Source organism: Pezoporus flaviventris, unplaced genomic scaffold, assembly GCF_033815535.1.
Source record: "Pezoporus flaviventris isolate CSIRO_AGI_PZ_B2104156 unplaced genomic scaffold, CSIRO_AGI_Pfla_v1 ptg000041l, whole genome shotgun sequence".
In the NCBI taxonomy this organism is placed as follows: Eukaryota; Metazoa; Chordata; class Aves; order Psittaciformes; family Psittacidae; genus Pezoporus; species Pezoporus flaviventris.
The window spans coordinates 13755975-13772094 of record NW_026892589.1 but is presented as its reverse complement, the minus strand read 5'-3'; the positions used below and the strand labels follow the sequence as shown (position 1 = coordinate 13772094).

At 52.0% G+C, this 16120-nt stretch overlaps 1 protein-coding gene across 3 annotated transcripts in view; it reads left to right on the top strand.

Annotated features, from left to right (window-relative positions):
- The window catches only part of SSH1 (slingshot protein phosphatase 1), a 30974-nt gene extending 17296 nt beyond the window's left edge, over positions 1 to 13678 (top strand). For all 3 annotated transcript variants that reach the window (XM_061466412.1, XM_061466413.1, XM_061466414.1), the window contains 12 exons: positions 1241 to 1305; positions 1635 to 1756; positions 4026 to 4094; positions 4477 to 4542; positions 5792 to 5986; positions 6223 to 6316; positions 7420 to 7548; positions 8528 to 8574; positions 9414 to 9560; positions 10158 to 10358; positions 11195 to 11825; positions 12292 to 13678. In XM_061466412.1, coding sequence (XP_061322396.1) covers positions 1241 to 1305; positions 1635 to 1756; positions 4026 to 4094; positions 4477 to 4542; positions 5792 to 5986; positions 6223 to 6316; positions 7420 to 7548; positions 8528 to 8574; positions 9414 to 9560; positions 10158 to 10358; positions 11195 to 11825; positions 12292 to 13569 — 3044 coding nt within the window. In that variant the 3' untranslated portion in view covers positions 13570 to 13678. The remainder of the gene's footprint in view (positions 1 to 1240; positions 1306 to 1634; positions 1757 to 4025; positions 4095 to 4476; positions 4543 to 5791; positions 5987 to 6222; positions 6317 to 7419; positions 7549 to 8527; positions 8575 to 9413; positions 9561 to 10157; positions 10359 to 11194; positions 11826 to 12291) is intronic.
- The last annotated feature ends 2442 nt before the right edge of the window (positions 13679 to 16120 follow it).

The following is a 16120-nucleotide window of genomic DNA, read 5'->3' as shown; positions in this document are numbered from 1 at the left end:
TGATCTTTGCCTTCCCCTTCAGCCTGTGAGGAGGGAACTGGGATGGGCAGAGTCACAGGGCTCTAGGACCTCTAATACAGGTCTGGTTCAGATCAACAGGGACGTTCTCCAAGTGTTCTCCCAGCCTTCAGTCATCTGAAGGTTGGGACTTCGGTGCCAGCACTTGTCCTTTTGAAACTACCTGTTGCTGGTTTTGTTTGGTGTTGCTGGTAAGAGCAGGGAATGTTTTAACAGGATATGGCTCTCTGCATAGACATAGGTTTCTTAGCTCCCTATATCCCCTTTCCTGGTTTCAGGAAAATCCCCTTTTCTGTTAACTTATCACTACCTGGCCTGTAAGAACTGGTCATGGTTTAAGAACAGACTCTCCTTCCCCCAGTCCCCTCCAGTGTGCCACACTGATGGGAAGAAATGGTAGGGAGTTGTGTGGTGAATGTACACAAGGATCGATAAGGAAAGTGGATTCCACTTACCCAGTGGCTTTAAGCCTTCTGTCTGTGACAGTCTGGAGTAAGTGATCACTGGGGAAGCAGAAAGGTGATCAGCAGGGCTTTTGGGGAGCAGGAGCATGTGGGAAAGGCACAGTGTGGTACTGTGTGCCTGCTGCTTAGTAAACACTCCAAGCACAAAGAGGGTGTTTGAATGCCAAGCTTGGCTTTGGGTTTCTTTAATCGTCAGCGATTTCATAGACCCAGCAAACATCCTACGGAAGGAATTTTATCTTGCATGGAAAGTTATGAGTACATTACTGAGTTATTAGATGTGAACTGGGTTTGTTTTGTTGTAGATTCCTTGTTCCCTTTGCTTGCTTTCATCAAACAGAAATGTACCCACCACCCTAGAGCTTAAGGGACTTGATGCACGAGAACCACTCTGAGATAGAAGGGATCCATCACTTCCTAATCAGTTGTTCCTCCTGCCTCTTCTGCCCCTGTGCCCACATCTTTGTCTTCTCTGAGATGCTGTAACAGGAAAAGTATCATCGTTTGTGCCAGTCATAGATGGTCTCAGTATATTTGGTACCTTCCAAATAGTATAAGGTCAAGTTCTCACAGAGCCAGATGGTCCTCATCAATGAAGCTCACTTCTGTTAGTATCTCTGGGACAGCAAAGCTCATTGGCCTCTCTTAAATGGTATATTTTATTTTACAAACCCCACAGTTTCCTTAAATACCAAGATTCTGCTGATTCTTAGTGCAGCAAGAGACCCTTTCTGATGAGTTCTCTGCTCTCTGTGCAGGTGATTTGCCCCAGCACCTCCAGGTGATGATCAACCTCCTCCGCTGTGAGGACAGGATCAAACTGGTAAGAAAAGCTGCATTTTCCTGCTCTCCTTTCTGTTGGAGGCGTTTGAAACAGACCTGTAGAGGCTCATGAAAAGCACTGGCAAAGCCTAGGTTTTCTGATCCACTCCTTTTGCCCTGGTCCTTACCTCCAGGTGATGAACTGGGGCAGGAAACGGATCTGTCTGAAGTGTGGCTTTTCTGTTAGAAGATGGGGCTGTCATTCCCTGTGTCTTTTGCACTGCAGCTAAATAAAGCTTTTGGGTTCGCTTGCACCTTAAAAACCCGAGGCAGCAGTGGAGGTAATGCTTATCCACGAGGTGTTTGCAGAGCTTGCTGACCTTTCCCCAGGCTGTCCGGTTGGAGAGCGTGTGGACAGACCGCGTGCGGTACATGGTGGTCGTGTACAGCAGCGGGCGGCAGGACACGGAAGAGAACATCCTGCTGGGTGTGGATTTCTCCAGCAAGGAGAGGTATGTCCGAGGCGAGGCTGGGCTTGGAAATGGGGCAGGCTGGGCTCTCTGTCCCCAAGCAGTTGGTTTATGTGTGATCTGCAAACTCTAGCAAGAGAAAAGGAGATGTGTTGAGTCTTCTGACCAGGTACGGGGATGGGAGGGTGATTTCTGATCCAGAAAGCTTTCAGTCTCCTTGGAATCTCTGGACACTTGCAGGCTAAGTGTTCACGTGTAATCCATCTGTAGGGCTGGTACCTACCTCATCTGTGGTAGTTGGCTGCGTGCTCACTTCAGAATGCTCTTGCAGCCACATTTAAAAACTGGAACTTATTCTGTCCCCCAGACTTCAAGTCTGTTGATGCTATGAAGCAATGGGGTTTTTGGGTGGGTAGCTTAGTTGCCAAAAAACAATACTGCAGAAGTACCTCCAAAACCAACAAACAAATGTGTCAGTAATGAACTGCTGCTTTTGTCCAACTGATAAGAGCACGTAGGACTTTGAAAGGCAAATAAAATATTGTGTTATCACAGCCCCTCTCACATTATTCCAGTTGTAGGTGAGCAAACCAAGGCAGAAAAGCTCTTGGCTCAGAGACATGGGGCTGGCTTGGCAGAGCTTCCAGCCTGTTGTTCCTGTTCTCCAGTGGTTTAGCAGGCTGCCATGCTGTGCTGGTGCAGCCAGTGTGGGGTTTGTTTTTCCTCTGGAAAACCTTAGTGGCTGTAAGTGGAACGGGGGAGCTTTTGCTCTGCTGGGAGACATAGAATCATAGAATAGTTAGGGTTGGAAAGGACCTTAAGATCATCCAGTTCCAACCCCCCTGCCATGGGCAAGGACACCTCAAACTAAACCATGGCACCCAAGGCCTCATCCAACCTGGTCTTGAACACTGCCAGGGATGGAGCATTCACAACCTCCCTGGGCAACCCATTCCAGTGCCTCACCAGCCTAACAGGAAAGAATTTCCTCCTTAGATCCAATCTAAAGTTCCCCTGTTTCAGTTTGAACCCGTTACCCCTTGCAGGGAAACTCCTGGTTGTGCCTTCCTAATGAGATTATTGTCATTGGTGCTGCTGCCTCTTATATCTGTGTTTAAATTACTCCTGTTAGTGCTAGGGAGGGAACTCTAATGTAGTATTTCCTTATGGCACAGTGGATGTTGCTGTCATCTTCAGACCTGACCCAGCCTTGCAATAATTTGCTGATGATTATGGAGACGAGAGGAAAGGTGGAAAAGTTGTGACAAATCCATCCTAACTGTGAGGTTTGCTGCCATGTCCCCCTGAAAGCCCAGGCTTTTGTTAATTAAGGGCAAGTCCTGTGCATAAAGAAGTCAGTTGGCATCAGTGACTTCATTGAGTGAAGCCACTCCATGGCTCTGTGCTGGGGCTGAAATGTCACTGCTGAGCTGTAAGTGTCCTCACTGCTGACAGTCGGACTAGTCAGGTGCTTTTGTGGGCTTTATTCCTTTTACATATGTGTAATAAAACCCACTTTCTCTTGCGGAGCTCTGCAGTGCACATTGTCCACATATGCATTCAGTGGGTCTATCAGATCCTTTTGCCTGCTGTAGAAAGGAGCTAAAGGCTTAAAAATGGAAAAGAACAGAACAAAACCTGAGTTCTTTAACTGGCTCTTGCTGTCTGCATCCCAATTTCCTTTAATATCTCAGTCACTTAATTATTTACTATCTGAAGTTACTGGCCCCCATTATAGCTCCGTTTTCTTGCCAGACTGAAATGAAAAGTGTTCATTTGGGGTAGGTAAAGTCATAAAATCTTTTCTACCAGCCCGAGTGATGAAGTGGAAATCGAACACCCTGAAAGGCCCCTGGGGTCCCCTCTGGAGCAGGCAGGCAGCTGCTCTGCCACCTCCCAGGGCTGCGTTTTGAGCTGAGCCTCTGCAGCCAGATCCCGGAGATCTGCTCCTGTGTCCTGCTAGGGAGCCGCCTGGCACTGGGCTTGTGGTGATGGGAGCAGGAGAGGTGATGGGGCTCACGCTGCGGAGCTTTCTGGCAGGCTCTGGAGTGGAAGAGCTGGAAACTGATCCTTGCTGCTGTGGTGTTTCTCCAGCTCTGTGGAGCAATCAGCAGGCTCATAGCAGAGTAAACCCTCAGCCTTCAGCTGCCGGTCTCCTTGTGCCGTGCCTTTGATGGCCTGAGGCATTACTAGGAATTACTAGAGCAAGACTTGAGGATTTTAAAAATTAAAGAGTATTAATAATTAAGGGTATTGGCGTGACCTCATTGTGGCCTATATTTAACATCCTGTGTAACAACCTCTCTTCCAGTAAGAGCTGCACCATAGGAATGGTTCTTCGGCTGTGGAGCGACACTAAAATCCATCTTGATGGTGATGGGTAAGAAACCACATTAAAATGATAAATGCGATTGTCCTTCCCTTCTTGGGGCTGCTCAAGGAGAGATTCTCTGTCACCTTGCAAATGAAGTTCCAATTTTGGATTCACGGCTGCAGTCCTCGTATTCAGACAGTGAGGATTCTGTCTTGCTGCCCTTAAGTTGCTTTGTGTAACCTGTGGAACCCAGTGAATACCCTCTGAACTCCCATTCCTGGGAAGGGTGTCCACTTGCCATTCTTACCTGGGAGGATGTTGGAAAATCCATGGTACAAATTCTCATCCCTGATCCTTTATGACCCTAAGTGCCCCTTGCAATAGCTGTTTGTAGAGTGCAGCTTGTGAGGAGCAGTTTCTGATGCTGGGTTTTGCCTCTCTCTGTTAGTGGCTTCAGCGTGAGCACTGCAGGGAGGATGCACATCTTCAAGCCTGTGTCGGTGCAAGCCATGTGGTACGTGTGTTCATTGGCTTTCTTGAGAAAGAGACTCGTTTATGTGAGTAAATTAAAACCAAACTGCATTTTAGCACGGTCTGTAATTGGTGTTTAGTGAGCTGCAGCAGAGAGGCTGCTTCCCTGTGCCAACAGGTACCAGTGCTGTAAAGGACTAAGAATACTGATCCGAAACCAGGATCTTCTGCTTGTTCAGAGCAGCTGTGGGCTCTTCAGTGGCACTAAATATGCAAGACCACCTTGAAGCCATCAGGCTGCAAACCCAGTCTTTTCTCTCTCTGCGTGTTCCTGACTGGCTGAAGGAGGAGCCTCAGGACCCATTGCCAATCCGATGGCATTCCCCATGTTCTGCCTCGTTGCTGGGGCTCCTGCCACATGGAAACTTTCTACCCCGGGTGCTTGTTCACCTTTCAGCTCCTGTCACCCCTCCCTCGTGCAGGGATTCCAAACCACTGCAGCAGAGGTGGCTGAATCAGCAGCAGCTCTGCCAGCAAATTCCTCCTTGAAGAGGCTGCTCCCCATCCCCGTGCAGAACAAACGCATCTCTCTTGGCCTGGGCAGTTGGCTGCCTCCTCTTGGAGCCTCCTGAGATCCCTCACTTTGCTGCATCTGATAGGGAAAAGATACAGATGTAGAGAAGGGTGTCGTGCTAGGGACGATTGGGTACAGAAACAAATGCAACTCTTGTTCCTGTCACTTTTGAACTCGGCCCCTCCTGTTGGCAGCCTCAGATGTGGTTGATGTGTTCAGTACAATGACATCTTTGGAGTAAGAACCTTAAAAAGAGAAAAGTATGAGGAGGGAAGGAAGGAAAAAGTAATGCTAGAATGTGCAAAAACAAATGACCCAATCTGGGCCTTGTCCCCAGAGCATGTCAGGGGCCAAGAATGCTGGTGAATGTGCATCTGACTCCTTGCTGAAGGTGCTTTGAAAATTGTCCATGTTCTTTATTTTCCTTTGGTCTGGTTTCACAAGTTAACTAATGATTAAATCCCAGAGCGACTTGTGCCTTGGGCTTGCGTGTTAATCAGGACAAGATTTGGCCTCTGCCTTGGACCGGCTCTTGAGGAGGTCTCCAAGGGCCAGTTTGTGCCCTCTTTGAACTCTGATACAAAAAATCTGCTGCTTTCACAAAGCAAACTGTAACCAACTGCTGAAAGTCTTGATTTTCTCTGTGATAATCGCTCACATCCTGCTCTGTCTGCCCCTGCTGCTCACAGCTGCACAAATTCATTCTCCAAACTTGCAGGTCCGCTCTACAGATCCTCCACAAAGCCTGTGAGGTGGCAAGGAGATACAACTACTTCCCAGGCGGGGTGGCCTTGGTGTGGGCCACCTACTACGAAAGCTGCATCAGCTCGGACCAGAGCTGCATCAACGAGTGGAATGCGATGCAGGACCTGGAATCCACCCGCCCTGACTCACCAGCACTGTTTGTTGACAAGTTAGTTCTGCATTTCATTAGAAGCTGGCCTTGCTCATGAGAGGAATCTCCCTTTTCTCTCTTCTTCCTCCAGTGGTTCCTTTCCTTTCTTTTCTCCAAGTCTTAATGCTTTTCTTCCATTATTCCCATAAAAATCACTTTTAATCCAAGTCTTTCCCACCGCTCCTGCACTGCTTGAGTTGCAGCGTGGGTTTGCTGCCAGCTTGGAGACAACATCCTCTCCTTTGCCTTTCCAGGCCAACTGAAAGGGAACGAACAGAACGGCTCATTAAAGCCAAACTCCGGAGCATCATGATGAGCAAAGACCTGGAAAATGTCACTTCCAAGGAGGTAAATGTAATTCCTGCTATCTCATTCTTCCTACTAGACTGCTGTTCCAGGGAGTGCTGCACTGCTGAAGAGACACCATATGCCAAGGTGTCACTGGTTTCTCAGTGTGTATCTGAAAGGCTCTGCTCTTTGGCTTTGCTATTCCCCTCTTTCCCAGCAGGGCAATCGGGGTAATGCCACATCCATGTCGTTTTTCACAACCTTAGTAACAAGTGTGTGGCAACCAGCTCACAGTGCCTGGTTCTTTGCCAGCCAGGTGACACTGGAGGTGATGCCTCCCGTGACAGTTGGGTTGTAACAGTGGTGGGCATGCCCAAGCACTGACTTTATAGACACTTACTCCTCGATGCATCCCTCAGATGACACAAGCAAAGGCAGCACTCCCAAAAGCTGCAGCTGGTGGCTGGAGGCCTCGCAGCTGTGTTGGATGAGCCATCTCCACTTGCTCGTGGGCAGTGCAGAGCAGAGTATGAGCCTTCCTTTCTCCCTTGGCTTCATTTTAAGGTTTTGTCTTCTTTGTTCCTGAACAAGTGTCAGAGGGGCTTGCAGAGACAGCATTTTGCTAGTGGGTTTATGGATGGAAAATCACAAGTCAAGGCTTAAGCTAGCTTGGGTCCATCCCACAGGCTGGTGTAAATACGGCCAGCCGCAGTGCAGGCAGATTCCAGGCAAATGGAAATGGTTCTTTGGGGTTTGGGTTTTGTTTTCCAAGGCAGGCTATTAACATGCAGGGCTTTCCTCCCTAAGCTTAGCAATGAAGGCTTCAGCTACTCTCTTGTGTAACAGCAGTGCTACAAGTTGTAGGCGTAAGCTGAGAACTCCTCAGTCTGTGTACGTGTTCCTGCTTGGTGCAGTCAAGATGCTTTGATTTTTCCTGCAGGAATTTTCCATGGTGGATCAGACAAAGTTGTGCTGCTTTGCTTTGCCCCTTCCTGAAGCTGAGGGGCAGGGAGAGGGCTGTTATGTCCATGCCCTGGTGTTTTGAAATGGGAGAGCACTGAAAATCTCTCTTCACCAGTGCTGCTGCTGTTATTCACTCCTTGCAGGTGTTTCTATTGAACAGATGTGATTCTAGGTGGCATCCTTTGTTTCCTGCTCTGCAGATCCGAAATGAGCTGGAGAAACACATGAACTGCAACTTGAAGGAATTCAAGGAATTCATAGACAATGAAATGCTGCTTATCCTGGGTCAGATGGACAAACCATCTCTCATTTTTGATCATTTATACCTGGTAAGCTGCTGGGCTTGGAGCTCTAGCGTAGCAAGAGGCTCAGTGGCAGTGAGTTGGGCTTAGAGGAAGCTGAATTTGGTGTCAAGGCTGAGTTGTGCTCCATGAGCCCTTTATTCTGGCTGTATTACTGACTCTAGGCCTTGACAGAATCCTTTTCCTGGCAGGTTGATCCTGTCTCTGTGCGTGTTCATTTTCTATTTCTAGCAATGGAGATTTTTCTTTTACAGCAAACAAAAGGCCTGGCTCCGACCGCAGCCGTTTGCTCTTGGGCTCTGGTTAGGGTCACTGCATCTTGACTAAGCCTATGAGGTTCTGTGGCATGGCCAGAGCTATGTAAAGACTGAGGCTGAAGGTGATGTCCCAACTCGTGCAGAAGAGAAGGACGGTCTGTTTCATCTGATCTTTTGCCACTAGATGGTACTCCAAGCAAAACCAGGCACTGCCATCTGGAACAAAGACTTGCTGGAGATGAGCACATTTGTGCCCGTTATGCTTGGGTCTTTTTTTATTGCTCTTCTGGAGAGAGGCAGAGGAAATGCTCGTGTCTGAGAGCAAAACCTGCTTTTAAACCCCTTTTTTAGCTTCCTGGTTTGCAGATAGAGGGGGGGGACACCTAAGTTATAACCACCCACAGAGCTTTCAGGATTTGCCTCCCTTCTCATGTACTGTGATCCCAGTCATGCCACACGTAGCTCTCCCTGCACTATTTATGTCTGTCTTTAAAAATCCAGAGTGGGCAGGGGCAGTGATTTGAAATGTGCTCAGTCACACACACTGGCCTCCTTAAGGGAGGGTGTAATGCCTGTCAGACAGGACCTCTCTGTGCTGAGCAGCAGCACTGCCTGCCCTGTGCCATATTCCAGAGGCTGTTCCCAGTGTTTCAGCTAAGGAAGATGGCCCGGGGTGGGGCATTGCAGAACCTGAGGAAAACGGGGATGCTCTTGTGCTCCTTTGAAATGTGTCTTTTGTGGCTTTGCAGGGCTCCGAGTGGAATGCCTCCAACCTCGAGGAGCTGCAGGGCTCAGGGTGAGTACTGACCTTCCAAACACCAAGTAACTCCAGCTGTTTGCTTTTAACTTATGCTCAGGCCTCTTGAGATGACATATGAAGTTTGTAGACAGCAGGGGCATGAGTTTGGGCCTATTCTCAATAACATGGGTAACTTACCATCAGCTGCTTGGTGGGGAAATCTTTCCTATCTTATTCCTATCAATAACATGTGGAGTGAAAATAAGCAAACTTGTCATTCGTGAAGCACATCAAGATCTCTGATACCCCTCCAGCGGGTAACAGCTGAGTGTGAAATGTCCATCCAGGATGTTGAGTCGGGTGTGAATTCCTGCAGGCTACAGAACAGCAAGTAGTACAGCACTAAGCTGAGGGGAAAACTCTGTCTGAATGGAGCAGAGCTTCCTGTGGATGAGCAATCTCCAGCTCACCTGCCCGGGCAGGCAGTGCAGGGCTCTGTCACCACGCTCTCATCACCACACCACCACTTGGCTTCATTGACTTTCATGTTTTTTGGCTGAGGGAGAATTTAGCATAGAAATATTTGCTGCTTGCCCAAGGCACACACCAAGCATGAGGTGAGAACCTCAGAAACGTTGCTCAGTAGCACAGAGAAGCTGTGGCTGCCCCATCCCTGGCAGTGCTCAAGGCCAGGTTGGACACAGGGGCTTGCAGCAAGCTCCTCCAGTGGAAGGGGTCCCTGCCCGTGGCAGGGGTTGGAGCTGGAGGAGCTTTAAGGTGCCTTCCACCATAAACCAGGCTGGGATTCTGGGATACTTCAAGGTCTTCACAATGTGCATCAGCTCCTCTTTCACAGCCGTGCCATTTCAGGTCTGTTTTCTTTGTGCTCTCCGCAGCATTGACTACATCTTGAATGTGACCAGGGAAATTGATAACTTCTTCCCTGGTTTGTTCGCCTATCACAACATCCGCGTGTACGACGAGGAGACCACCGACCTCCTGGCTCACTGGAACGAGGCCTACCACTTCATAAACAAGGCCAAGTGAGTGGGCTGGGGACTGTGACCTGTGGGAGGACACATCCGAGCCATGCCCCCTGTGCTTCATCCAGCATGGGGCTGAATCCTTCTTGAATCCGGGGAGGATGCGTTCCTGGAACTTCCCTGGCCCTTGTCTCTTCCTGTACTGGCATTACCCTGCTCCTGGCTGATGATACTTTATTATTATTGTTATTAACAGAAAGGAACAAGGATATTTTCCCTTCCCAGGCTCTGGAAATGCTCCAACCCATGTCCGTGTTGGACTAGCCCCCGCCGTCTCTGCAGGCAAGAGATGGTGACAGAGCCCATCAAACCCTGCTGGGCTTCTACACTCGGGTTGTTCCTGCTTCTCCCTGTATCCAAAGATTTGGGCAGGCAGGGAGGCTTCCTGGTGATCCCTCAAGTGGCAGCATGACCGAGGCTGCCCTTCCCTAACTTCTGGAGAGAGATTCCTCTTGTGGCTCACTTAACCCCACAAGGTTTCTAACCTGATCCACAGTGCTGGGGTGCTCAGGAGGACATGGCGCTCTCCCTGCACTGTGTAACAGCCGATACCGTAACCAGACAGTGAGAGGTGTTTTCCTGTTTGCCCTCCTGCAGGAAGAACCATTCCAAGTGCCTGGTGCACTGCAAGATGGGTGTGAGCCGCTCGGCATCCACCGTCATCGCCTACGCGATGAAGGAGTTTGGCTGGTCCCTGGAAAAGGCCTACAACTACGTGAAGCAGAAACGCAGCATTGCGAGGCCGAACGCAGGCTTCATGAGGCAGCTGCTGGAGTACGAAGGCATTTTAGATGCGAGGTAAGGCGCCAGGAGGAACAGAAAGGTGACTGGCAGGGAGTGAGGGGGCCAATTTTAGGCATCCTCATGTTTTCATATCACAAACCATGTGATTTGGTGCTCAGACTCCGCAGTGCTATGGTCTGAAGGGTCCCATTTAGAAGGGCAGCTGCAGAAGCCTGGGCTAATGGTGTTTTCCCAAACCCTTTCTGTGCCAGGCCTCCCTGGGTGAAAATTAGCTGTCTTCCAGGGAGCTCTGCTCTGGTTTAATGCAGTGCGGGTCCCTCTGCGTGTGGGAAGTGTGTTTGTGTTCCTCAGCAGCCAGGGCTGTTCAGCAAAACATTGTTCTTGGGTGATGAGGCAGAACTGAGCTCGGGCAGTGTGGGAAGCAAATCATTTGCAGGTCTGGGTGACCATGCCAGCCACAAGTCTTTGTCATCCTGAGCGCTGTTGTATCTAACAAGGGTTTCTGCGTGCTCCACTTGGCCTCTGCTCTGCTGGGGGAAGGAGAGGAAGATTTGTCACTCCAGTTCATCAGAAGCTGTGCCGTGAGACGTGCAGAGATGTTGGTTCAGGGGGGTTTGCTCTGATGAAGGGCTCTGTGCCCCTCTGCCCTGAAGGGCATTTCCTGTTTGGGTGCAGTGCAGGGCTGTGAGTCTGCTGGGTTAAAGATACCTTGGAGTGGGCAGGCAGGAGGGACTAAACCCTGATGCTGAAGATGGCTTTGTCCAGGTGGGACTGGGCTGGCCCCAGGGGTCATCATTTCAGTCCTGGCTTGCGGACAGGGAGGGATGTGCCCGGAGCTGAGCATCCTCCAGTGTGACGATGGTCGCTTGTGTCTTTGCCCCTCTCCCCAGCAAGCAGCGCCACAACAAGCTGTGGAAGCAGCAGGCAGAGAGCAACCTGCCCCCCAACACAGACGGCACCACGGGGTCGAGCGACTTCCTCCTCGAGAGCTTGGACATCGACCTGGAGAACCGCCTGGCTGACCTGGACATGCCTTCGCAGTCGGCGTACCTGGACAACCGCGCCGGCACCGACGTGCCCGTGGGCTTCAACTACTGCTTCCGCCGCCTCTCGGACACGCTGCTGGAGAACAAGATTCCCGGTGACAGAGAGGGCTTTTTCCCCGTGGAGGAGCTGGAGCGGGATGTGCTTGCGGAGCGCGCTGCCTCGCTGCTGTCCCAGCAGCCATCTGCACCGTCAGAGGGGAGGATGCTAGAGACAGCAAGAGCCCTGGAGACCGCGGAGCCGCTGGCAGAGATGAGCAGCTTCTGTGAGAAGGAGGTGAAGAAGAAGCTGGATTTCAGCCCCCGGAAGGCAAGGATGGTGCTGGGCCCTGGGGACCACAGGGAGGACGTTGTCAGGGAGGAAAACCCAATGGAGAAGTGGAAGCGGCGCTTGTCCATGCACAAGGAGGAGAGCAGGCTTAACAGAGAGAACTTGAACAACAACAACAGCAAAAGGAGCTGCCCAGAGGATTTTGAGGTGCGTATGGAGGTGAAACGGAGGTGATTAGCGTGGCTGAGGCTGACTCTGCTGCAAGTGAAACTGCTCTTCTCATCTTCGTAGCACAGTTTCATTTGACTCGGATAAAGCCTTTCATTCCATGATGAGCCGCTTCCTTTTCGAAGTGCTTCTGAACATGGCTTTGCTTGCCCAAGCTATGGAGTTAGATACCAGAGAGGGAGCGCACGCATGCGAGAGCCCTGTAAACCGCTTGGGGCAACTTGCATGACCATCACTTGGACGGGTAGGTATTCTTCCATTGGAGATGCTGTCTGCTGAGAAAGTAAGTGGTGTTTGTGTCTGCTGCAGGGCCTTAAGAGAAGTGGAAATGGGCTTTGTTTCCAGTGTGCTTGGCTGTAATTATATCCTGTGCTCTGCGCCTCTCTTCTGATGGCCGATGTCCGGTTCTGTGCGCCTTTACCTATACCTCTTTTCTCTTTCGCAGCACGATGCCGTGTTTGGGATCCTCAGTAAGGTGAAGCCTTCCTACCAGTCCTGCACTGACTGCATGTATTCCTCAGCTGGGTTGTCTCCAGATTCCTTTGGGGAGCAGTGTGAGAGGCTGAACTCCAGCACCATGCGTCGCAGCACTGCCACCATCTGCACGCAGCCAGCCTTCCTCTCCCACATCAACTCCAACTTGGCAGAGCACCTGCCCAGCAAGGCACGCTTGGAGGAGGCAATCAGAACTAGAACCAACGAGGCTCCGCTTCCTCTGTCGGCAGGAACTGGTGCTCTGGAGGCTGGGGCTGGCAAATCACTTGATCAGCACTGCAGTGTTTTGGAGAAGGGAAAGGATGCACCAAAAACTCCGGTCAAAACTCTTCTGCCCAGGAGAAACTCACACTGTGACAAGAGCCTCCTTAACGTGGAAGTGGTAAAAGAGGAGTCTCTAGCCAGAAAAGACAGCAAACCTACCAAGGATCTGAAGTACTTGTTCAGTAAAGACTTGGAAAAGCCAAGTGCAAACAGTTACTTGATGCAGCATCAGGAGTCTCTTATCCAGCTGCAGAAGGCAGGTCTGGTTAGGAAGCACACCAAAGAGCTGGAGCGGCTGAAGAGCCTGCCCTCGGACGCCTCATCCCTGCTCAGAGAGAGCCCCTTGAGCAGGGTGGACTCCGGCATCATGGAGGAGAGCGAGGATCTGATTTCACATCCCACCCTCGTGCCTCTGCTGGGACCAGCGCCGCTGATGCCCGAGGATGCGGAGCACAACGCGGCGAAGGCGGAGGTGAAGCGCGGCTCGGAGGGCATCTCCCAGAAGACCTCCACGCCTGTGGCCTGCCGCCTGGAGCACACGAGCAGCTTCACCAAGGACTTCCTCAAGACCATCTGCTACACCCCGTCCTCCTCCCGCAGCTCCAACCTGACGCGCAGCTCCAGCAGCGACAGCATCCACAGCGTGCGGGGCAAGCCCGGCCTCGTGAAGCAGCGGACTCAGGAGATCGAGACCAGGCTGCGGCTGGCGGGCTTGACTGTGTCCTCCCCTCTGAAAAGGTCCAACTCCCTCGCCAAGCTGGGGTGTCTGAACTTGTCCTCTGAGGACTTAGCCAGTGACATGGAGGTGTCCACCGTAACGGACTCCAAGGAGGCCGTTTCCAGCGAGTCTTCCGTGCTCTGTGAGCCACAATCCACGCTCAGGGGTGCAGACGTCACCTCCAAGCTGGCAGCGAAGCCAGCGGTTGGGAACTTGAAGAACACGCTCTGGATGGGCAAAAGTTGATGCCTTCCGTGGGGGGCGCAGGGGGTTTTGAGGGCTTCATGGCGTTTATTCATTGCACAGATGCAGTTTGACATCTGAGCTGCAGTGCTTCGTCTGATGCCACGTCTTCGTCCCCGTCCCCCCCCTTGTACTCTTAAGTGGGGAGAGAAAGAAAACCCATACTGGGTCATGGTGAATGGCACAAGGGAAAATAAAACGTATTGCATGGCTTAGAAGAGGACCTTGTGTGTGAATTGCCCGTTGTCCTGCAGGATGCTCTTCCTAGTACTGTTTGCCAACTATAATAATGTGGGTTTGTGTGTGTATATAGATAGATACCGTGCTATTTATCTATCTATATATATAGGAAATGCTGAAATGCTCTGTTTCAAAGACTCAGAAGAATCAGTCACGACTTCTTACAGAACAAACACAAGTCTCCAGTGAAAACAGGGCACTTGTGGAAAACTCCTTACAGTGGCGACACGAACACTACCTCTGATCCTGCTGACTTGGAGTCTTGGGTTGTCGTTTGTCTTTTTTAAAGGCTTTTCCCACAGCACTTCCATTGTTTGAAGGGATTCCCTTGATGGGAGCTGGAAAGGCCCACAGGAGACAGAGGCTTTCCTGGCTGTGAAGTGAAGGAGCATTGAGCCGTGTTCGTGTTGACTCTGTGACCTGGTTGTCACAGCCTTGCGTTGGTGCTGTGTCACTGTCACCGTGGAGCGGGGTGGTGTTCGTGGGGTGGTGTTGCTGTCACGGCGTCTGTAATGTCCCAGTGCTAACGATGAGCTTGGCCAGTGAGTGACCGTGGACCCTCGTGAAGCTTTGTGTGATGCTGTGTCAGTGTCGTGGACCCCTCGTGGGGCTGTGGGGACGCGCTGTGGAGGGGCTGCTCCTTGGTGTCCCACGTGTTTGCAGTCGGTGATCGTGTCTCTCCTGTTGGATTTGGTAGAACGGTTCCCGTGTCCCGGGTTTGGGAAGCCTGGGGGGGTGTTTCCAGGAGCCTGGGTGGCTGCAGTGAGAGGGGGATGTTGGAGGTGGCGGTGGGATCTCCCTTCACACGAAGGAGGGAAGCAGCCCTAACCCTCATGGAGGTGCTCGTGGTGCTCAGCTGCTCCGTGCCAGACGTGGCCAGGTCAGGGGGGAAGACTTGAGAAGCATGGCAGGGATCGTGCTCCAAACCTGGGTGCTCGCCGAGCCCCAGTGAGCTCCCCACGACTCCACATCCCCATCGGAAGCCATTCTCAACATCCCCTCTTTGAGGTGGGGCTCACGGGGCTGCGGCAGTGGGTGCTGAGCCTCTGGTAATCAGAAGTGCCCTGGCTCCAGCCAGGGAGCTCTGTGCTTTTGGTGTCCTCAGTGCCCTACCTCTTTGCATTAAGTGTGAGGAATTGCCAGGGCTGCGGTCGGATGAATGTCCCTTCTTAAAGGGGCTGGAATTGGATGTGCATTCCTAGCTTGAGGCGTCCTCCCCATTCCACCCTTGGGAGCTGGTTTGAGGCAGGAGCTGCTGGACAGGGCCCATGAGTCTGCTGCTGGGGCTGAGAAGATGCTGGGTCGTGTTCAGAGTGGAAACCCTGTGCTCCACGGCTGCACGTCCAGATCTGCTGCAATAAACCTGTATCTGCTCCATCTTTCCTGCCCTTGTTCCCTCCCGGATTCCCACGCATGAAGGGGGCCCCCTTGGAGGGCTGGGAGCAGCCACCTCGAGGGTCTTTGTGCCTCCTGCTCCCAGCATGGCCTCATCCCTCTCCTCGGCTTACCATGGCTGATGGCAGGGTTGCTTTTCTCTGCTCTGTGTTAAACTACAGCCGCTTCCCATTGCTGCCCGGCCACTGGGAGAGCTGGGTTGGGATAACTGCGGAAGGATTCCGTAACCTGATGCACGCCAACGTGCATCTTTCCTCCCTGCTCCCTCCAGTGCCTGCTGGGTGCTGCGCATAAACCACTGCTTCCCTGGGCTCTGCCCACGTTGGCTTGGCTCTGCCTGGACCAACCCCAGCCCTGGATAGAGGCTCAGTTGAGGGGCTCGGGCAGCACCCGTGTGCCATTGGGATGGGTTTGTAGCCGAAGCGCGGGCGCGTGCAGGCTTCGGTAGCGTTGTTGCATGAGGAGGTAGCTGTGTTCGTCCTCTCCCGCGTGGCGTAACTGTTCCTTCCCGATGGAGTGCCTTAACCCTGGTTTACAAACACTGTGTTCGTGCTGAGCTCTTACTCTGCTGCTTGCTCTTCTTTGTGTCCCGGTGCTTTCGGTGTTTCGGGCGGCAGCGAGAGCGCTGCCGACCCCGCTTCCCCCTGCCCTGTACCCGGTGCAACCAAAGGGCTGCGTGTGCCACTGCTGCCCCCCCCAGCTCCCAGTGCTCCTGGTTGATCTATGCATTGGAACGGGATGGGGGATCCAGGGGGATGGCCCCGACGCGGAGCCCCGGCTGCGCACCCAAACCCTGTCCCTGCCTGCCAGGCAGCTGGTCCAGCCTGGGGCTGGGTGGTAGCAGTAGGCATCCCCCAGGAGGTGATCCTGGTCCTGCCCCCGGAGGAGGGGTGGGTGATGCTGTGGCTGTTCGGGTGCT